The following is a 23,598-nucleotide window of genomic DNA, read 5'->3' as shown; positions in this document are numbered from 1 at the left end:
TTTACCGGCTGAGCCACCTTGATGAAGAAAATCTGAAGCTCTTGTTGGATTTGAACTAGAGATGTTCAATCTCTACTTAAGAACAGTATGTAGGCTATTCCTTTAAGATAATTGATTAGGTGTGCATGTGCGCACACGTGGAGGTTGGAGGACAACTTAGCACAATTGGTTCTGTCTCTCACCTTTACGGGGGCTCCAGGGATAAAATCAGGTCGCCAGACTTGCATGACAAGCACTTTCACCCACTGAGCCACCTTCCTGGCCTCATAAAAATTATTCTCATTATTTACATGAAACTCTTGGGCCTTTAAGCAACAACTCTGCCTCTTCTATGATTTAAAAAATAGAGATCTTAAGCTGGGCATGGAGTGGAGTATGGGGTGTGGGGTACACACCTTGAATCCAGCACTTGGGAGGCAGAAACGGATACATCTCTGTGGGTTTGAGGATAGCTGGTCCACATAGCAAATTCTAGGCCAGCCAATGTTATACAGTGAGGCAAAACAAACAACAAACGAATAGAAAATTTAAATTTAAATGAATTCTAATTTATGATTTTCAATGCTTAAGCTTTTAGTATCCTAAGAAGTCTTTGCCATGCCCATTTCCGTGGCTTCTCCTAGAACTCTTCCGGCTTTTCCATCTACACTCTGAGCTGTTATCTATTTCCAGTCAATGTTACTATGGCACTACACTATGACTTTTTCCCTTCATCCAGGGTTCTTAGGTTGCTTTTGAGACAGCAACTCACTACATAGCTCAGGCTGGCCTAGCCTGTGACGGTCCCCCAGCTCCAGCCTCCCGGTGCTAAAAGGAATTTGAGTCTTGCCCTGCCTGTCAAGGCACGAATCCCCATGGAGATGTGTCTGACTTGTCTGACTTCTACTTCAGAAGAGATCCTGATGAAGAACAGGCAGGCCTTGCTAGCTAACGTGACTCAATCTATCATTAGTATTACACCCTGTTCTTTTTGTCCAATCACATTTCAGCACCTCTGTCCATGTTTCAGGCACGTCAAAGCAGTAAGGTCTCTTTATAAGAGACCCAAAGCATGCTGTTTGAAGTTTCCAGGAGCAGGTTAATAGTAGGCAGCGCACTTGGAGAGGACATGGAGATTCCACACTCCTTCCTTCCTACCCTGCTCTATGAGTCTCTTCATCTGTATCTTTTGTCAATGTCCTGTACAAGAAACCAGCAAGCTGGGCAGGAGAGATGGCTCAGTGGTTAAGAGCACTGGAGCTCAGGTTTCAGCACCTGCAATCTAGCAGCGTACAATCATCATTAACTCCAGCTCCAGGGGTTTTGATGCCTCTGGCCTCTGAGTGCACCTGCCTTCATGTGCACACCCTCCCCGCCCCTGTCCCTACATGTTCAAAAGAAGAAACCAGTAAACCCAAGTGATTATTTCCTTGAGTTCTGTGAGTCACCTGAACAAATAAACCAAACCCAATAGTTGGCTCTGTGAGTCCCAACATCTAGTCAGCGAGTCAGAAGCACAGATAAACCAGCCTGAGGCTTGATTTGGCAGCTAAACAAAGGTAGTCTTGAAGACAGCCCTCCTGTAGGATCAGATGCAAAGCCCGAGGAGATAATCCCAGAACGGAATTACATGGGATGACACTGCAGGTTATCTGCAACTGCAGGACTGATGGCTTGTTAGAATTGACTCACCTGAGAGAAGAGAAATTCTAGTTTGTCTTTGCTGCCTCAGGGAGAGAGCTATGCGCCAAGAAAAGAGAAGGAAAATTCCCCATTTCTGGGGTCAGTAGTAGTCCACATTGTGAATATATAGCAGAAGAGAGTGAGTTTTCCTTTTTATACATGTATAAAGGTTTTGGTTTTGTTTTAAAGCTATGTACTCTTTGCTTGAGCTAGACACTCGGGCATCACTCCTCTGCCGTACTGAATGCCCCAGACCACCAGTAAGACCTCCCCACTATAGCTGCAAAGAACTCTGATAGAGCCCTGAGTCCTATGCTAGAGATCAAACCCAACTTCATGCATGGTAGATGAATGCTCTACCACTGAGCCAAATCCCATCTGTGAACTAGGATTCTTGATGACATTAACACTATGTCTTTCAACTATGACCGTAGGAAACTAATATACTCTCGTCTCTAGACCCTCCTGTGCTCGAACCCCTTTGGGTAGCCTGTGAAACCAAGAACTCAAGACTTGGGAGTTTGCTGCCTCAAAAATCCAAGAACAAGGCTAACGAGAGCCACATGTGTGATGTGTTTGTTCAGAAGTGCTCTCACTGTCTCCCACACACCCAGCTCTCTCCAGATGAACAACACACACACACACACACACACACACACACACACACACACACACGGTACAAAGGACCTTGCTTGCTGCAATGTTGTAAGTATTTCATCTTGCTCAAATAGAAAGGCTTTAGGCCATCTCTGCCACGACAGTCACTGTGCAGGTTCTGCGCAGTAGGACAGACTGCTGCTGCTGCTGCTGCTGCTGCTGCCGCCACTGCTCATGCTGGATGTCAACTCTGAAAATGCAGTTACTACCTTCTCTCTCTACATCATTTCTGATAATGACACTCAAAGCATCTTCTAGGAAAATGAAAACACCCATGAAGAATATAGATGAGCTTAAGAAGCCTAGAGAAGCCTGAACACTACAGAAAGTACTGGAAGGAGGCAGTATTTGGGAAATGACACAGCTATAAAATAGGTTTGGCCCCCATGTGTGATCTGGCCTGTGCATACAACTTTGTGAACAGAGAAATAAAGAAAAAGCACAAAAGCTCCTGATGGACATCAATGGTCAGTGATAGGGAAAGCCAAAGAATGTGCCCTAAGTCTTTGTGCCTTATCCACCAGGCAACTGGAGATCTGTACCAGGTCTTTAAAGAAGTGTCAAAGTTGGCAAGAACTCCCAAACCTCCCTTCTTTCTCCATGGCTGCCTATCTGGGTGATACCTATCCCCCTGCAAAACTGTGTCCGTGGTCATAATGAACCTTCCCCTCCTTTCCAAAATAGCCTGACAGGACCCTGTCTCTTGCACAAAGTACCCTGTAGAATGAAAATTCCAGAAGCCAAACGAAATGATAAGGACAACTCAGGACTTCAGTACTCAAGGGAGAAGGCCTTTCCTCCTGGTCACAAAGGCCCAGGATTCCAGAATTTACTGATGAGCAGAATTCTTGTTTGGAAACATCCCAAGTCAAAGGTCAACCCTGGGCATGCTCACAGGGTGGGCATGCTCGCTCACAGGGTGGACAGGAGAATTTCCAGAACTTGCACAGCTTAGCAAGGTTCTATGTCTAACCCTGGGAGATGGACAGAATCAGGGCTAGATTAAGAAACCAAAGATAGATGCTGGTGAGGTTATGTGCACCTTTAACCCCAGCATTCTGGAGATGCAGACAAGGGACAGCAGCTAGAATTAGGGGAGACTCTACCTCAAAACAAAACAACATAAACCTTGGGCTGGGGCTGTCTCTACTTTCCTTGCACCTCTATGAAAGTAGCATAACTAATAGATGATAAAAGCCAGTTCAATAAGGACTCTCCTTTGTTTTTCACCCCAAAGGAGCTCTCCAGAGGTGGACTGTATGGCTCTGCTTATTGACTGTGTAACCCCGAGTAAACTTCTCTATAGCTCAATTTCCACACCTATAAGGGGGTACAAGTATTAAGGTGGGTGGCTGTCAGGATAAAAGGCCTTACAATGTTCACTACACTGGGGCATAGATGGGGCACGATAAGGCTTAGGAGGGCAACTCTTTGTTAAGGTCTGACAGTCTACTGCTCTCACACTTGGAGACAGACAGTATACTGCTCTGCTATTGTGAGCTGAAAGGAGCTTCCTGTGTAAGGCACATGCTGAACAGATCAGCGATTCTCAAATAGGGACAACTGTACTCCCAAAGAACACTTGGCAATATCAAGATATTTTTAATGGTTGTCACAATACAGGGGTTGCTACGGCGTCTAGTGGGCATCAGCCACAGATACTGCTAAGTGCCTTATAATACAAAGGACAGCTCCGCACCACAGAAATTAATATGATTCAAAAATGCCAATAGTGCTAATTTGAAAAGCTTCGGGGCACAAGGATGCCATGTAAGCTGGGGGAGAATCTCAGAGGCTGACTGCTTCTATGCACAGAGTAACTTATAGGGAAAGGTAACTCTTTGTTTGTTTTTGGTTTTTGTTTTGTTTTTCAAGACAGGGTTTCTACAGGCCTGACTGTCCTGAACTCACTTTGTAGACCAGGCTGGCCACAAATTCACAGAGATCCGCCTGCCTCTGATAACTTTTAAAATGACTAATCGTCACATAGCACAAGGCAGATGAACTATGAACTCTGGGCTTGTGACAGGCATCCATGCATCACACAGGGCTCTGGAAATCCCTTTCTCACCAGTTAGCAACTCCGATTCTCCCCTCAGTTGCTGCTCAGGCACAAGACCTCAGTCCTCAAAGAGGACCACCACCTCCACAGGGCTTTAGAAACACATATGCAAAAGGTAACTCAGTATGCATGAAATAATTGGCAAATCACTTCAAATGTATTTATGTAAATATTCATAAAATACATGTTATAAATCCCCAGCCCCACTCACACACTTTGTTCAAGAAAGTTTTACTATATTGCCCGGGTTGGCCTAGAGGACAAGCCCTTCCTGCTTCAGCTTCCTGGGTGTTAGGATTACCGGTGTGAGTCACTAGGGCCCGTTCCAAATTTAGACACACGTACAATGGATTTTTTGAGACGAGGTCTTAACACATAGCCCTGACTGGCTTAAAACTCACTCTGTAGACCAGGCTGGCCTCAAATCACGCCTGGCTCCAAATGTATGTTTTTATTTTTTGGGTTTTTTGAGACAGGGTTTCTCTGTGTAGCCTTGGCTGTCCTGGACTCACTTTATAGACCAGGCTGGCCTCGAACTCACAGTGATCTAGCTGTCTCTGCCTCCTGAGTGCTGGGATTAAAGGCATGCACCACCACACCTGGCACCAAATTTATATTTTTAATGTTATCAATTATCACAAGATAATGTAGAGGGACAGACAATATGTTGAACAAAAAAAAGAAAGAAAATTTCACTGGGCAGCATGGTGGTACACCCCTATAATCTCAGCACTCAAGAAGTAGAGACAGGGGGACTTCCACAAGTTCCAGGCCAGTCAGGGCCACTGTGTCCAAAAAAAAACAAAAAACAAAAAAAACCAGAGTCAGGGAGTGGAAAAACTAGAGAAAAAAGAAGACAAGCAAGGCTGCTCAGAGCCAAAATTGGAGCAAAGTGGCCATGCACAGAGAGCTGTAAGTGGCTGTGTGAGAGGAATGGACAGGACAGGCAGAAACGGGAAGAACACAGGCGCGTGCTTAGAGTCTGAGGGACTTGGCTTACAACTCTATTAACATGAAGGCAACAAGGTCAAGCTCCTTGTTTACAAAACAAAAATAACCCTTCCTTCCAGGAGTCCTGTGAGCACATCAAGTGCTAAGCACAGAGCCAGCACACAGGGGGCGCAGGGAGAGCGGATGCAGGAAAGGCCAGTTCTAGTGACTCTACTACCACTGCTCACCAAGACCCTGGGCAAAATAAAGCGCATGAGTTGGAGGCAGGTAAGTCTGTCACCTGGAAGTTGCTTGGCTCAGCAAATGCCCTGCTCTTTTGAGGCCCCCATGAGGCATCCAGGTGGAGACACAAGGAAGGGTTGGGTAGGGCCAGTACGGTACCTATGAAGCTGAAACTCTAGGTACATGTCCCTTTGGAACTTGCTGGTTGGGGTAAACTTTTGTTTGTTTGTTTAACTTTCTTTTAAAAATTATGGACTCTATGAAGAGGGCTAAAGGTCCTCACGTCGTACACTGTACAAACAATGAGGATAGGGAGGCAGATTCTTAACCTCACTCAAAAACAAGCTACAGGCACCATGGGACTTCTGAATGCACATGTGCACTGAGAAGGGTAATGACATCACCCAGGCCAGCACCCACAGAGAACTGGAAGGGTACCTACACTGATCCTTGAAGACTTCCAACCCCACAGGCCCAGGAGAGAGACATTACTGTTCCCAACTTATTAGGAAAGAAAACGAAGCCTTGAGAAATATCTACATTGCTCAAGACAGAAGCAGAGACGGAAGTGTGGATTGTGTCCACAGCCACGGTCCTGCTATTTTTAACTTCTCCTGAAGAAACTCCTTCAGACAACTTCATCTTCATGCAAATATTATACTAATTACAATGGGTTTAAACAGATCATTAAAGCAGCAGAGGTCTGATAGGCCCCTACAGAGCAACACTTGGCCCAGAGAGGTATTTAATAATTTTTACAATGCATTTGATGAAATTATTCTACAATTCAGATCATCCTATAACTCAGAAAACTCCACGTTAATAAAGTGTTAGTATAATGGAGGCAGCAGAATGCCATTTGGACAAATGCTATTAAATACATAAACACCTAGAAATCCAAATCTTTTGAAAATGAACATTCTGAGCCAACATACTAACATCAGCCACACTGGTTTCTCCAGAGGGCACAACAGTGAAGGGCAGAAAAAGGGATGTTCTTCCTTCCCACAGGGAGAGGAGACGCCAGGTGAGTGCTAGGGCCAGAGACAGCGCTACCTCCTGTCCAGCTACCAGTGAGGCACAGTTTGTTTTCTTCAGAAGGAAGCAACCTCTAAGTGAAAGGTTATTAAGGAACAGGGCTTTCACTCATTCTTAAAGCACCATAGTGAGAAGGACGCTTTCATAAGGGAGAAGTGAGGAATCTTCCCATTTCTACAACGAAGTAACTGGCCTTTCTCTTTCCTGGAACCCACTATGTAGACCAGGTGGCTCTGCTGTGATTAAAAGGCGTGACATCACTCTGTCAAGGCTTTTTCTAAGACCTGCAGCCTCCTGACAACATTAACAGGGGTCTGCAGCACCTCTTATGGAGTGTTTTTCTATTTAAAAAAAAAAAAAAAAAAAGGTTATATGAATTTGATTAGTCCAAATTGGGAGAAAACACTGGGGTCATCAAAAGAAGACAGACCCCCAAGGAAATATCCAGAGACCTCTAGAACGTGGGCATTCTACACAGCTACCAGCCAGGACTCTTCTAAAGGCCAGTATCATTAAAAACTAAAAAAGTATACACACACACACACACACACACACACACACACACATACACACGTGCGCGCGTGCACGTGTGTGTAGAGAAAAAGAGAGAAGGAGAGCGAGCTACTTCTAGAAGTAAAACTGAATTAAATATAAGCAGCGGGGATGGAGATGTAGCCCAACGCTAGAATATTAGCGTCACACTCAGCACTGCAACAGCAAAGCCCAAACCAAACACGATGTATAGCCCTCTGTTGGGTCAACTTTTTAAGCCTCCAGTTACCAAGTGTGGCATTTGGGGAAACGTGAACATGCAGTGGGTAAGATGATGGAGGCTTTTGGCTTGGGTTGGTTTCTTTGAGACAGAGTTTCTCTGTGTATCCCTGGCTGTCCTGGAACTCACTTCGTAGACCAGGCTGGCCTTGGACTCAGAGATCCACCATATAAAGTTATTAGCCTTTTTAGGTGTATGTAGAGGACTGCTTTTATTCTTAGGAGCTAGCTGAAGGACTCAGAGATGAAGTGTGGTGATGACTTTTCTTCAAATGGCTCAGGAAAAGAAAGCCTGACAAAATGTGAACTTAGAAAACCAGGTAGCAGACAGGCATTTGTTTTTCTGACAGTTTTAAAGATAAGAGTATGAGGGGGTGTAGAGAGGTCACCATAAGAAACATTGGGCCAACTTGGTAGGTATATAAAACACAAATTGAGTGAAAATACTACATACCTGAGATTAAGATAGCAAAGCTTAGTGGGCTGGTTTGTGATTTTCCTTTGGGCCACAAGGGGGGAAAAAAAAAGCTACCACTTCTTAATGCCAGTACCCTGTTGGTACCATGCGGATTCACTTCTACCAGCCTGCTAGGCCCCTTATCTGTGACAAGAAAATACACAGGCAGATTTACTCAGGCTGTCAAAATGCTTGTTTTATTGGAAGCCAATTCTGTCCACACTTCGGCTCAGAACGCTGACTACGAATGGTGGAGGGAGCTTGAGTTTGCTTTACACTCACCATCCTGAGAGTAAACACCCTCAGATACTAACACACGCAGGCCAGTGCTGACCTTTGGCTGACGGCTAGATGACTCCTACACTGGAATAGTTTGCCACGCTCCAAAACTGCTCAGCTACCTCCTGCTGCAGCTCCCGTCTGAGTGACTTCAACAAGCCATGGACTTGAGACAAAGACCCCAAACAAGAGGAGCTGTTTGCCAGGCAGATCGTGACAAAGCCTCCTGCTTAAATAATTCTATGTAGATGCCCAGTCGGTTTCATAACACTGAAGAAAACCCTGAGTGGCTAGAAACTTTATAATTTGACTTGAGTTTGTGGGGCATTCCCTGCACAAGGGGCTCTTTGGCTGAAAGCTCTGGTGGCCTCCAACAGTCTGCATATTTATAAAGATAGCATGAAGAACAGGGTACACACAGGACCTGCCATAGATGTCCTCAACTATCCAGCCTGAGTCAATCTGCAACTTCCAGACATAACACAAGAAGTCTATCAGAGCACCAGGGGGAGAAGTATTTGTGGAACCCAAATTCTCTCTCTCTCTCTCTCTCTCTCTCTCTCTCTCTCTCTCTCTCTCTCTCTCTCTCTCTCTCTCACACACACACACACACACACACACACACACACACACACACCGGTGATATTAAGATAGGTCCGAATTCTTCCTCTAGTACAAAGCCCACCTTTACACACCACAGTAGAAAACACAGGAGTGAGGGGCGAGTGAGTTTATGCATAGAGAAAGGAGAATAAACACAGCAGCCTGTGGATCCACTGAAACCAGGAATGTAAAGGGAGAAAACCTCAATCTGTCAGGCAGAGAAGTGGGTCTAGTATACCACAGCAGGAGCTGGTCCAGCATGAAAACAGTAGTCCAGTAGTCAGAACTGGGATAGGACCCAGAGAGGCACTGTCTCCACTGCCTCAAGGGACACAGTACCAGGAAGGGGAAGAGCTCACAGAGTACAGGAACCATTAGTATAAATCGTTCACAAGAATCTGAAACGATTTAAAATGTGCCCAGAGCTCATAAAGATGGGATTGCCGAAGGAAGGTGCCCTACCCTTCCACCCACCTCAGGGGCTTCCAGCTGGGCTCTGGCCCAGAAGGTTGGCTCGTGACTCCAGCAGCTCAGTCAGACACATTCTGTGAGACCAGGAAAACAGAGCCCAACAGCTGGCAGATGTGCTTTCACAGCAAAATTCCAGTCCAAAGTGTAAGGCAGCCCCTTAAGAATTCCTTCCTCTTCCTGGCTATTCAAAATGGAAAGCCCCATAGTTTTACCTCAACAGGACCAAGAAACCTAAGCCACATGGAAGGTACTTCCCAAGTGGGTTGCAGCCCAGGACCATCTGATCTAGTACCACAGTCCCACCATCTTGGCTTGCTCTATCTGCTTTCTGTGTCCAGGACAAACCCAGCTGTGGCTTTCCCAACTCTTCTACATAACACCCTGCCTCTCACTGTCCCAGGGCCTTCTGCCATTTTTATAAGTCCCTTCTACACCAAGCCTTCCCCTGAACAGAAATCGACTTTCTCACTTAGTATATGCTCAAAGGCAGCATTAGCAACCGTGGGATTCGTGTATAAACTCACACCAAAGTATGGAGGTGAGACTGTCCCTGAAGACTTGCTGGGCCAGAACTGCCATTCTGAACACATTCACCCCAACACCGTTCCCATCTGTGGGCAACCCTGCCCTGACACAATCACAGTTCCCTCTCTGAACCACAAGTGGCAAATTCTAGGGGTCACACCAACAGCACCAATCAAACCCACAAGAACAGCCAGCTCAACACTACAAAGTCCCAGGTTTCATGTAACGAAAATGAAACCTTTAGTTTCTTGAGATGGAAACAGTGGCCAGAGGAGAGAAAAGTGAGAAGGGAAGAAGCCCCATTCATAGTATCTTGAAAACGCACATACAGTAGTCTATGCACCTGTCAGCAACAGACTTTGGCTAGGCTTTTCTCACAGACTACTACTGTGAGAACAAATGAGCATTGGTTCAGCAGGGAAAATGGCAATGCAAGTAGAGATGGAAAAGAAAAGAGTGGCCAACACATGGCAAGTTGGGCACTTCTTGTTCACAGCCAAGCAGCCATAAAGAAATAGTGGCCAGCACCAGAGGCTCTCCAGGGTCACCTGAAGCCTGGGTGAGTTTGCCCAAAGAAACCTCTTGTTAGAAATAAGCAAGGATAAGCCTACATCTGCATTCAATGCTGCGGGACCCCGCCACACCCCCACGTGAAGAGCACGTCCTGCTGGAACTCCCAATTCCGCCCACAGAGCAGTTTTGAGAACAAGTCAGTCTTAAAATTAATGTCCCTCTACAGCTTAGTTATAACTCTTCTCTAACATATCACAGGGACAATCTCAAGCCTATGTGCCAACAGACCTCCGTGTTTGTATGACACACACACACACAACCTCCCAACCCAAGGGCAGGCATGGCTTTTACCCTCATGGGACAACAAACAGTCATCTGCCACTTCCTTCTTTATTATAAAACTCCCGAAGAAGTGCCTCTGGCGACTTAACATGGAGATTCTGAGACCTTCCCCAGATCCTCTGAGGCTCTTCCATCAAGCCAATCAAGTTGTCAGTTTCACGGAACAAGAGGAAATTTAAAATGTAAATAAACGTGGCTAGAGAAGAACAGCCAGGGGAGACTTCAGATGCAACTTAATTAGGAAAGCTTGGGATAGGGCTGAACAGGTGAAGAAGAAAAAGAAAGACGAGATGTGGGATCCGGCTATCCGAGAGGATCTTTCCTGAACAATGGAGGGAGCAGGACCGCGGGTAGCGCGACAACGTGGAAGCACGGACTGCACAGCCCTAACACTACAGGTGGGTATGGGTGAGGGATTCAAATGCCAACAGAGGGCAAACCTTGGGAGTGAAGAATCAGAGAAGAGTTCAGCTTCAGACTAGTAGAGACTTAAGGATGGGGGGCGGTGTGTGGTCTAAGAGCCACGGGGAGACTAAGAGGAACCCCTGAAAAGGAGCTGTGCGATGCTACTTTGGGGGTATAGGTGTCTCAGTCCATACCGGAAAGTCGAGTAACCTTAATTTGCGATGGCAAGGTGGGAGGGGACCAGCTTCAGGCTGGCATCTGACAAGAGACAGGTCTAAGATGGTGAGGAGCTGGGTCACTCCTGGCCAAAGCTTCAGCTGTAAAAGCTGTGAGGGTTCGGGACTCTCTTCTAGTCTGCGAACGCCCAGCACCGTCTCGCGGGAGAGGGAGGCACAGCAGCCCAAGGGCCCGGTGCCCAGGCCGGAACTCCGCCGGCAGGAGGGTCCCTGGGGTGGGGCTGGGACGTGGCTGGCGACGTGGGGCCGGGGAGGGGCTGGGGTCCCGGACTCACGCATCAGTGTGCTGAAGGCCACGACGCCGAGCAGCCCCTGCAGGAAGATGCCGAAACTGTGCATGAGCGCGCCGCTCTCGCAGCGGCCCGCCCCGGACGCGACCGTGGAGGCCGGCCCGCCCGGCAGTCCGCGGCTCACGTTCCCTCCCGGGCCTTGCATGGCGGCCTGACGGGAGGGGGCGAGGGGCCGCCGGCCTCCCTGCAGCCCGGGCCGCGCCGCCCAGCCGCGACCCGGGACCTGGAGCTGGGGAGCCGGTATCTCAGTCCGCGGCCGCCTCCGCTCCGCGCGTAACCCGACGTCTGAGATCGTAGAGCTTGATTGGTCCGGCCGGGCGTGAGGCGGGCTTCGCCTCCCTTCGGGGGCGGGGCTCCAGCTAGGGCTAGCGGGCGGGGCTGGAGGGGGTGCTGGGGGGGGGGCTGTCTCTGCAGGTAGATGGAGCAGGTGAGCCTGACTGTGAGGAAGGGAATCATCTGGGCCCTGTGCTCTAGGTAGGGAGGACAGCGTCAGGAACAATGATTATGTCTGTCGTTAAATCCCTTCACCTCCAAGGTAAGTCTTTTATGCCCTGGACAATTTACTAGAAATATTTTTGCATTTTGCCCTCAGATTTGGATTCACTACTTCAGAAGTGGGGCCCAATAATCAGCAGCTACATTATGTTTAATGTACATTATGTTGAGTACAATAATCTCAGACTGGGTCTTCTTCTTCCCATGTCAGGAACTGAGGGTTCTACTTTCATGGTCAAAAGCCAGAGGATTCGATTTATTGATTAAAGCTCCAAGGTGAATCCCCATCCCCCAAACATAATTTGTGGGGCTTTTGTTGTTGAAACGGGCTCTTATGTAGTCTAGGCTGTGCTGCTCAAACTTAAAACGATATATAAAACAAGGATGGCCTTTAACTCCTAATCCTCCTGCCCAAACATTCCAAGTGCTGGGATCACAGGCCTGTGACACTGCCTGATTTTCCTGTTTTATTTGAGATTCTGTCTTGTTGAGTTGCCCAGGCTAATCTGGAACTTCTAAACTTAGATGTTCCACCTCAGCCTCCGAGGTAGCTAGGACTACAGTTCAATGCCACTACATTTGACTCCTTTTTTAATGTAAAAAGTTACACCTCAATCCAGCCACTTTTCACTTTATAGAAATACAGTGAGTTTACAAACAGTCAATAGGCACATGTCCCTGCTTTGTTCACTTATAAGGTACAACTATAAACTTAATGTTTTTGTTTTGTTTTGAGAAAAGGTCTGGAACTTGTTATCTAGACCAAGATTTGCCGGCCTCTGTCTAAAGGCATATGCCACCAAACCCAGCTTGATTTCATTTTTTAAAAGGCTAAAGATGGGTACTTGCTGATTTCCAATACACTGGTGTGCAGACAGACTCCCATTTAACTGTCTTAATACTCGGACCCTTAGACTTCTCTGGTGTCTCTTAGACAGCTCCCATTGGTGCCCAGAGTCCTGACTTTGCTGCTGTGTGTCAGTGGGCATGTATGTGGTACAGGCATAACCTACAGTGAGCTACCTTTGTTGAACAATAAATACTAACTCTAAAGAAATTTACTCAGAAGTTATAATTACCAAAGAGGGCTAAATGCTTTCCAAAGTTTGTTTTGCTTTATTTCTTGGTTAACAGAAACATTAGCTCTATAACTCAGGGGAAAATGCAATTCACCAGCTGTAAGATCTTCATGCAGCATCAGGCTGCTGCTCAAGTTTCAAGTCCACCTAACTTCCCCATCCCCACTACACCTTCACTTTCCTGTGTGTGCTGTTCTGCCATTACTTTTCACACTGTTAGGTCACACGGCTATGCTTCTCTCCTACCTCTGAGTATGAGCTTCCTGAAGGCAGAACTAGTCTTGATTCACTCTTGAATCCAACAGATTACAATAAATATAAATTTTCCTGAATTTTAACTTATACATTTAAAAATGCCCCATAAATTTGTTGATCACAGGGGAAAAGATTAAGAAAATAAATGGAACTGATAAGGGGAACCTAAATTGCATTATTCTCTTTAAGTCCAAGAAAGATCTTGCATAAAAAACACTCAACAGGCCGGGCATGGTGGCGCACGCCTTTAATCCCAGCACTCGGGAGGCAGAGGCACGTGGATTGCTGTGAGTTCGAGGCCAGCCTGGTCTACAAAGTGAGTTCAGGATGGCCAAGGCTACACAGAGAAACCCTGTCTCAAACTCCCTCCCAAAACCAAACAAACAAAAAACGCTCAACAGTTACAGTTTATGTTCAGTGAGAACCACAGGCTGGGTCTTAAAGCAGAAGAGATTATGACTGGGCACAAGGAGACTACTAGTTACTAGAAGACACAGAGTTCAAGAAAAAAGTGCACATACAGTGGACAAGACACAGTTCCACACATTAAGATGTGGGTGATTCTTGGGGCCCACAGAGAACAAAAGACAAGTCTTGAGAACGTGAGAACAGAATCTCCAAGGCATGGGGAGTGGGAAGGATTCTGCTCATCCTATATCTTCTTAGTAACTTAAAAAAAAAAAAAAAAAAAAAAGTATCTAAATCCAGAAGGGATAGGATAAGACAGCAAGGGTGGGGTAGCCTCTAGAATTTTATTTAAGTAGGAAGGGCCTCTCTTATTCATTTCAAAATGATTCTCTGAGGCCTCACTACAAAGAGTTTGGAAGAATATACTCTAGCCAAAAGCCTTTCTTACTATAAAGTCAGCACAAATGAAGTTAGACAAAGGAATACCTGTTTAATTTTCTCATAACCACTTAAAACTGTCATATCACAAGTTTATGATAAACTTATTTGCCAAAAAGAAAGAAAAGCACGCATATATTCATTCAAAATAGTTTTGTTCTGTTTTTAATCCTTTAAAATTATAACCATCAAACTTGATGGGAGTTATTTTAATAGGTTTTCTTGTGCATATTTCTCCTTAAGTGTACTTTGTCTTCAATGCATAAATTATAAATTAAAAGGAAAAACAGCAAGCAGGAGGGATACAATGCCAAAAGCATCTCATTTTGTTCCAAACAAGCAAAGTTTTTTCTTTTTTTAAAGGCAAAATACATTAAACAAAGTGCATTACTTCCAAAGAGATAGCAATAGAGAGAGGTCAAAGGATGGTGCTGGAACCAGCCTGGAGTCCCATCCTGACAGGCCTCTGATTGTCTTTAGAGAAAGTTCAACCCAAAAAGGAAGGGGTGAGAAAACATGAGCACTTAATGTGCTTCCCCAGAGATTCTTACAAAGGGAACTAGAGACAGCCTGCTTTACCTTGGCCTAAGCTTTGTAAACTTCTGTATCCTCCACTAATCATTTGCTTTGTGACTTGAGTTGCCCTTAAAGTCTCTAATCTTCCAACATTATGTGTCTGTCACTATTCTGCCAGGTAGACATAGCTAGACAGAATAAACCGTATGGGAACCTTTAGGCTGAGTTTCCTCTCACACAGGTCAGCAATAGTGACACTTTCACTGTCAGTAGCTGCCTTCCTTCCCGGGGGCTCAGTTCTACACTTTACTGCTGGTGGTGACTACTGTCTGATGAATCTGTTGTTTGTCTCTTTTTTTTTCAATTTTTCACCGTGGTAGGCCACAGTACCATACCAGAGTAATCAGAAAAAAAAAAAAAAAAAAAAAAAAACTTGGGAGAGTTTTAGACCCTTTAAATCCTCCTACCTTTACTCCTGGTTTTGCGGATTCTTGTGAAATTTTGACTTCTAAAACATAGCAGCAAGAAAGTCCCTTGCATTTCACACCTACTACCTGTATGCCTCATACTTAAGGCTGCTCCCAGAGAAAAGTTACCTATGTGGCTGAAGACAAGCACCAAGGAAAACAACCCCAAGTGAGTGCAGAGGGAACCAGATCCATTTTGACTGGACTTTTGAGTTTAGAATTCTCAAAATGGAACTCCAGGTCAATAGGTAGCTTATTAGGAAAAATTCAAATTCCCCAGGTATTTACATCTCATACAAAGCAATAATCAAAATTCATGAATAAAAGATTTAAAATAAAGCCAATGGCAGGGAAGTGACTGTTACTTCTTGGATGTACAGGAGGCTCTGTCCTTACAGAGTTTCTAAGCTGACATCATGGCCGCAAGACATAGCAATTTACAAAAGTCCTAGGACCAAAGACATCCAAATTTACAAAGAAAATATCTTGTTTGCCCAAGTTCTCTACTTCACTTCTGTTAGTGATTTGCTTTCTTCACTTCTCAAGGACAACATACGTCCTACTCATAAAAAAGAACACTTGGGAACTTGTGTGAATTTACACACACATGGAATATTCCCAGGAAGACAAGTTTAAACTCCATGTGTGTTTCCAGCCTAAAGACTCACCCAGCACTGTTGGCTATCAATCAAACTCAACAATGATCTCTTCAATGTAAGCTTTTGGTGAGAGGTGCCAAGTAAGAATAAGTATCAGTAATAGATTTTACAATGATTTTATAATAGCATTTACACTTTTGGTACCTTTCTTTTAGACTCCCTAATGTTCTGTGCCTCTTGGAAACAGTGTTGGCTTGAGAGGGGTAGGGTGTTGTGAGTCCTACCTGCCTTAAGCTGTACTCAGGCATCACATTGGTAACTAAACTGGTTCTAAAGAGCATGTAAACTGTATTCAAGTCTTCAGGAAGCTTTGGTTGAATGCCCTTTCCCTCACAGTGAAAACAATTTTACTTCTTGGAGAAGAGGCATACATACAAAGGTCAAACTATGAATTGGTGTTCTATGTCTGCCTCTATCACAATTCAATAAATATTTACCAAATCATCAATCCAGAGGTTGGCTAGTATCCTTCCTGGTCCCATATTATAAACATAGGGAGCCATGTACATTGCTAAAGTAATGCTAAAGATAGAATTAAAAGGCTCCATTAATGCATCCCCTATATTTGAAAAGAATGAAGATGGTTCACAAAGGAAAACAGAAGATATAGTCAAAACATCAGAGCTAAGCTGCACATACACATGAAGGTTTCCCTAGAAAACCAATATAGCTGTAAAGACTAATTTTACTCAGTTAACTTTTCAGGTCTAGGAGGATAATACAGCTCATTCATGTGTTTCTTAAGTTTGTCAACCTACGTTAAAGATGGCTCACAAAAACTGGACTGCAGGCAAGCTATGAGAATAATTGCAGGCAAACTCCAGACCAAAAGTCTCTTTACGGCATACCTCTAAAAATTTTTGAGTTGGCTTTCTCAGAAACAGAATTCACAAACAAATGTGCAACATATAAGCTGCTGACCCCAATAATGCAAGCCACATTCAAGCTTAGCACACATCCCAGCATTGGAACTGAGCCATCACTGTCACCTAGCCTAACCCCCAAATCTTTGTTAGATAAATGGGATAAGAACATTCAAGGCAGGGTCTTATATAGCCCAGGCTAACCCATATTTCACTATGTAGCTCAGGATGATCTTAAACTTATCATCCTAATTTCCACTTCCCAAATGCTAGGATTAAAGGTATATGTCACCATACTCAGCTTGGGATTAGAACTTTATACTTAAAAAGGTGCTCTGCAAAATTCCCATACAAGTGACAAGAAGGATAGGGTGGATAATTCTTTAATGTGACTGTTGATACTGTATCCCAATAAAGGTGCAAGAAATATTTAGGGAAGCCCTCAGTGTCTAACTTATGGCTTGCCTTTCTATAGGAAAAGCAGTGACTAAATAATTAAGGTACAGTCAGACACGGCTGTGCATCCCATTTCTGACCCCCACACCCCACTGAGGACTACTTAGGGCCACGTGCTTCACCTCTCAGGCACAATACCTTTCATCTCTGATAGTTCTACATTCTGTGATCTTTGAGCCAAGAAGAGAGGTAAAATGACACAGCCATTGCTGTCCCCTTCATTTTACTGAGCTAACAACATGAAATCCTATAGGCACAGATTTTATGTCCTCAAGAGACTCCCCTTTATATTACTGAACTGAGTGCTGAGGTCTCAGGAAATGAGCCACTGCAAGTCAGCTGTTTACTAGGGCCAAGTATGCTTCCCTCCCATGGCATGAAAGAATCACCTTTTAAAACACTGGGTCTCTAAGTAAGCTGGAGTAAATGAACTACTTGGATGACGCTTCTCCCCAGATATACTTGGAAACCAATGTAGAAGGCAGGAGGGCTGAATTAAAGGGGTTCAAGAATTAGCCTATTAAGAAGAGGATCTAGACTACAGACTCTCTCAGTGTCTATAAAAACAAGTGGGGGTTGAGATGGGAAAAGAAAAAAAAAATCACAATTTAAATTTGTAATAATATTACCTTATATTTGTATAGTTGTTCAGAATTTACTCAGTTCGCAGTTTTGAAACATTTTCAGTTCTTGAGGGAAAATGCTTAGGGTATAAATCTGTAGGGATCAGGGCAATCCAAAAATAAATAAATAAATAAATAATCAACAAGGAAAACATATAAAGGAGGCAACCTGTGTATATATGTCTTTCCTTACTCATGGCTACAGTATAGCAAGTGCTATCTTCTATAATAGCTAACAATGCCACTGTAAGTGAAAATTCACCTGGAGTTTCATGTCAACTTGAGTTTAATTTAAAAAAACAAAACCCAAAAAAATTTCAAAAGAATGAGCTACTGAGTGGGAATCCTCAGACTGTAATTACATTCAGTTTAAATTGGTTTAATTGAAGACAGACATAAATGTGGCTAGACAGAGATTTCCAGACTCCTTAACCACCTCTCCCATCCAAATACCAACCAGGCCCCAGCTCTGCTTAGCTTTCCAGAGGAGACAAGATCTGGTTGTTTGGGGTGGAGCTGTTGGAGACTCTTAACTACGTCTTAGTACTCATCACCAAGGACACTGCTAAGAAGCTTCATACTCTGTGCCATCCCCAAAACCACATTTCTCTACTGTGTGTCTACCTGGACATATCTAGAAAACCAGAAAAATAGGCTTGACAGTGGGTCCAAAGAACATCTACTGATTTTCATTGAGAGTAGAGACTCCAGAGATAAAACAGAGGTAGTTAAACAACTCTACAGAAAAATAAACATAAAGTAGAAGCAGCTTAGGTGCCTTTGAGAGCCCATAGGGAGAGCGTAGCTAAATGGAAACACCACACATTGGTCTTTGTGAAGCCACTTAGCAAAAGTGACCAAAACTGAGTCAAGATGGAGGACGCAATACCAGGATTCTTAGGACAAATCAGTTAAGGGACTGGTGGTGTAAGTGCTAACATGATATCTTTAAGAAAGCAGGCAGTGCCTTCTCTAATTTCTGTCATAGTTTTAGCATTGGGCTTAAAAATGGCATTATACAAAAAGTGTCACTCATGGCTGTAAGCGCAGTCATCAACAGAGGTAGTAAAACAAAGGAACTCCTAAGAACAGACTTTAAACTGGGTCCACGTGTGACTGTACATTCAAAACCCTAGAGCCGCGTAATTATCCCCAAAATGAACTGCTTTAATTTAAAAAAGCTTAAAAACACAATAACAGTGAAGCACTGATGTGCCTTAGGCACAGTCCCAAATCAGTGCTGACTTAAAGCTATGTCCTCCCTTTTCAAGAAAGAGAAAGCAGAGAACAAAGTTCAATCTACAGTGGGAAGGAACAGAATGAAAATAACCAAATTGTTGCTGTCCTGCTGTCAAGATCATTCTTTGTTTTCCGGTCCCATTAATGGGAATTGATATTTTTACGTTTTTTTTCCCCCCTCACAACATTTTTTAGTAACTGCAATCTTCTGAACAGAAGTCCGTATTTCCACTGTAGGAGAGCCATTTTTGTGCTGTTTTTGCTTCCTCAGTATGGGTCCTCCTTCCCTGAAAGTGCAAAGAAAGCAAGCCAACACTTGCAGGGCCGACAGCCCCAGGACTACTGTAACCACCTGTAGAGCAGGGCAAAGGGTTTGCTGCACTGTGCTTCAAAGACCCAGCTCACTCTGCTTGTCCTCCTCAGTTGGCAAACTGCTCATAAAAAGCAAACTTGATCCTCTCTATGTGATGGCAAAGCTTGATGGCAGGACCCAACTTTAAGTCCATGCACTCTTGAACAGTGGGAAGGGTAAGGAGCAAAAGGGCCTGCCCATCGATTTCCTGTTGAGGATAAAAAACAAAGTCTGTGATGTGCACACATGAAGCTCCTTCATGACAGTCCCTAGTTGCACTGACTATCACAACTACAGTTCTGTGCTCCCCTATATTAATTTTCCCTTTAACAAGTGCCATAGTCACTATCTGCCAACCTTGAGACGCTAATCTACAGATTCTGTTCAACAGAACGTCAGTATCTGAAGAGCCTGTAACTAGTAACTAATTGTGAAAAGGAAACATACTTTTAAAGGCCTCCAAATCTAAAACTATCTAAAAATACTAAGTATAAACTTTAATGTTCTCCTACCTTGTAACATTCACTTAAAAACTGCAAGATGATCAGATCTTTATTTTTGAGACATGGTTTCACTAGGGAGCCTAAACTGCCCTCAAATTCATTATGTAGTACAGGCTATACTGCAACTTTTGAGCTTCCTACCCCAACTATCCAAATAGGAAGGTAACAGTCATAGATGTTGTTTTGAATGGAGCTACATATGTCTGCAGTAACTATTTGTGTTTCATCATTAGACTGGTAATCCTTCTAGAGCCTGGCATATTAGAGATGCTAAGTTTTTAAAAAGTAGGCAATCACTTTTTTTTTTGATGGTTTCTCCAGACAGGGTTTCTCTGTGATAGCCTTGGCTGTCCTGGGCTCTATTTGTAGACCAGGCTGGCCTCGAACTCACAGAGATCCTCCTGCCTCTGCCTCCCGAGTGCTGGGATTAAAGGCGTGCGCCACCATGCCCGGCCACAAATCACTATTTTAAAAGATGACGTCAATTAATAAATGCTTGATTTTAAGTCATTTAAATATTGAGGGGATAGGGGCTGGAGAGATGGCTCAGTGGTTAATAGCACTGCCTGCTCTTCCAAAGGACGCAGCTTCAATTCCCAGCAACCACATGGCAGCTCACAACTGTCTGTAACTTCAAGATCTAATACCCCCACACCAATGCACATAAATTAAAATTAAATATTAAAAAAATATTTAGGGAATAGAATTAAATTCTGAGGGAAAAACATGCAATAATCTGCTGCAATCATGGTACACACCATATGAGTAACAAAAGAGAACCACAATAATCTTTTGTACCAAAACATTTTTTCCTAAAACTTGTAAGTTTTGTCTTATTATATGCATACTTCTTTGCTAAAGGGACATTTTTTTTAAATTACAGATTATACTATCTGTGATTACCTGGTCAAGGAATATTCTTGCCAACGGAGCACAGTCAGTGGACCTGATGAACCGTACAACATCTGCCACACTCCACTTCAGTGGATTACTGTCCAGGTGAAGCCTTTCATCAACTTCAATCCTTATTTCCTTCATTCCCAAGAACAAGATCAAACCAAATGGCGTAAGAGCTCATATATTCTAAAACTATCTCCCCACAAAATGAAACAATCTTTCAATACAGGATTCAAAGTAGCCTTAAGACTGCCATTTCCTGCTCCGTTATCCTCACTCTCAGACTGACTTCTTTCAGCAAAGATGACAAGAGGCTCATATGTAATAGTTAATACATATTTTATCTTATTTATCTATGCTTCCTAAGTGTTTCGGGGTGGTCTTAGCTGTTCTCTGCTAGGATGCTAGAGCAAATGGTATTTCTAATGAGAGCAAGAGAAAAGTCTTTTATTGCTCCTGCTAGTAGGACATTTAAAAAGTCCAGTTTAAAATGGTAATTTTGTTTTGTTTTAGAGAAAGTTTCATGTCTCTCAGGCTAGCTTTGAACTGCTCTCCCGCCTCTATCTTCCAAGTACTGGGATTACAGGACTATGTGTCATCACACCTAGTTTTTTGCTGTGCTAGGGATTAAACCTAGGGCTTCAGGCATGCTAGGCAAGCATTCTACTAGTTCTAAAATAGTAAGTTAATTATAGCCTTTAATATTATATAGGTCATACAATGTAGTTATGTTCATAGTAAATGTGCTAAACAAGATAGCTGAACAAGAGAATCAAATGGGTAAATAATTTGTTTCCAGAAAACTACACATAGTATAAAAATTATTTAAACACTTTTCCCTCAACCAAAACACAAATCAGTTAGCAATGAAACTTTTTCTCTTCACTAAAACAAGCAGCTTCTCTGAGACCATCCCTTCATAAATCATCTCCCAATAATGCCAGCAGCTTATGAAAACCACAGCTTTGAGGATCACTTTTTAAAAAATTGTATTTGTATTTGTGTGTATATGCAGTGTATGTGTGCATGCATGCAGTACCCACAGGGGCCAGAAGAGGACATGAGAACTGAAATTCCAGGCAATTTTATGAGACACTCTGCCATGGGTGCTAGGAACCCAACTTGAATCCTCTAGAAAAGCAGCAAGTTCTCTCAACTGTTAAGCCATCTCTCCAGCCCCAGGAGATCACTAAATGACCCTAGAAATTCTTCCTAATTTCCTAATTTATATGGAGAGAAGTGGAATGCTGGCATCATAAGTGATGACAGAGAGAAAGGTGAGAGGGAGATGGTTTCAACACTGTACCTTTGGTGAAGGAGGTTTATTTTCATCATCTGAGAATGAAAGAGTGTGGAGCTCTTTTTTATTCATCTGTGTGTCTGGGGGCAGTGGGGTGGACATCTCACTCTGGGTGGGAGAAGAGGAGCATGATTTTTTTTCTGACATTTCAGACTCTTCTTGTAATTCGTCCTGTTGCTCGGATGTGCTGCCCTCACTCAGGGAATCATCATCTCCATCATCTGCATCCTCCTCCTCTTCAGCCCCACTTCCCTAGAGGAAAAGGAAAAGGAAAGACATCTCACTGAAACACAGGGCAAACCAGTCAGTGGACCAGAAATTAAAATTACGAAGATGGGGCTGGAGAGATGGCTCAGTGGTTAAGAGCGCCGTTAAGAGCGCTGTCTGTTCTTCCAGAGGTCCTGAGTTCAATTCCCAGCAACCACATGGTGGCTCATAACTATCTATAAAATGAGATCTGGTGCCCTCTTCTGGCGGGTATGTGTAATAAATAAATAAATTAAAAAATAATAATAAAATTACAAAGATATGCAGGTACTATGGGTATAGATTGTAAAGTGCCCCTAGAGAGGGCAGATGTGTCACGGATCTTATACCTGGGGTGAACCCACTGGAGTATTGTCAACAGATGCAGAAGAGCGTTTCTTCTTATGAACAAAAATATTTTTCCGTCTTTTTCTCCGCTTACTGGCTTTTTTCATGGCACATGACAAATTACTATGTCCACCGGGTGGCCTCCCAATTCTTTTATTTTTCTTCTTTCCATAATAGTGTGCTAAACATAAATGACCAAAAAGATGGGGGAAAGTAACTTCATTATTGTTGTGTGTACCTCAAAACCACAGGATTCTACTAGCACAGCACAAAATGGGTATACTACATTTGCAGTTTAAATTCCATACATTGGAATAAGCAGAGAAATACATAATTTAATTTATACTAACATGTAAAGATCTAAACAATTCTCACTTCGTCGACGGCAACCTCTTTCTAACTCCTATCTCTGCAGATGAACTTGCTCTTTGCAGAACCACGCAGTCGGCACCGCTTTATAAATTGCTTTTTTCATACAGTGTGATTTGCTTTCACCTCATCTCATCTGTACTGAACATAACACATTAAGCAGCTCATTCTGTATGCTGGTGAGTAGGGTCCTATTGTATAGATGTATCCATTCATCTATTTCCTGTTGATGAACACTTGGGCCGAATCCAGGTTTTGACTCTAATCAATTAAAGTTGTATTGGACAACTCAGGTTCTTTGCAAGAGCAATAAGTGCTCTTAGCCACAAAGCTATTTCTTTAACCCCTCAAAATAGGTGTTTTCATTGCTTGACACAAATACCTAATAATGAAAATGTTGGACCTTAGGATAGATGTCTTGAACAAGTTAATGTTTGTATATAAAAAGTTTCATTGTAGCTTAAAAAATAATAATTACACAGATTGATACATCATGATATTCCAATATGTGTATAATATATAATGATAAGATCAGGGTAAACAATATAGATTTCATTTTAAACATTTGTATTTTTGTATTAGGAACATCTGAAATCCTCTC

The 23,598-nt window shown here is 43.5% G+C and overlaps 2 protein-coding genes and 1 long non-coding RNA gene across 5 annotated transcripts in view; 1 reads left to right on the top strand and 2 right to left on the bottom strand.

The window, feature by feature from the left end:
• The window catches only part of Stimate (STIM activating enhancer), a 51,907-nt gene extending 40,263 nt beyond the window's left edge, over nt 1–11,644 (bottom strand). The window contains exon 1 of the mRNA XM_051140928.1: nt 11,470–11,644. Coding sequence (XP_050996885.1) covers nt 11,470–11,629 — 160 coding nt within the window. The 5' untranslated portion in view covers nt 11,630–11,644. The remainder of the gene's footprint in view (nt 1–11,469) is intronic.
• On the top strand, nt 10,811–20,839 carry LOC127184668 (uncharacterized). The gene is made up of 3 exons (XR_007830164.1): nt 10,811–10,951; nt 15,957–16,004; nt 20,721–20,839. It is a non-coding gene; the product is annotated as an uncharacterized LOC127184668 (long non-coding RNA).
• Sfmbt1 (Scm like with four mbt domains 1) overlaps nt 18,851–23,598 on the bottom strand; it is a 97,978-nt gene continuing 93,230 nt past the window's right edge. For all 3 annotated transcript variants that reach the window (XM_051140878.1, XM_051140863.1, XM_051140871.1), the window contains exons 18-21: nt 22,631–22,809; nt 22,041–22,286; nt 20,741–20,869; nt 18,851–19,542 (exon numbers count right to left, since the gene is read on the bottom strand). In XM_051140878.1, coding sequence (XP_050996835.1) covers nt 19,402–19,542; nt 20,741–20,869; nt 22,041–22,286; nt 22,631–22,809 — 695 coding nt within the window. In that variant the 3' untranslated portion in view covers nt 18,851–19,401. The remainder of the gene's footprint in view (nt 19,543–20,740; nt 20,870–22,040; nt 22,287–22,630; nt 22,810–23,598) is intronic.

Source organism: Acomys russatus, chromosome 3 (assembly GCF_903995435.1).
Source record: "Acomys russatus chromosome 3, mAcoRus1.1, whole genome shotgun sequence".
Taxonomy (NCBI): domain Eukaryota; kingdom Metazoa; phylum Chordata; class Mammalia; order Rodentia; family Muridae; genus Acomys; species Acomys russatus.
The sequence above is the reverse complement of the archived record's forward strand: the minus strand, read 5'-3'. Positions and strand labels throughout refer to the sequence as shown.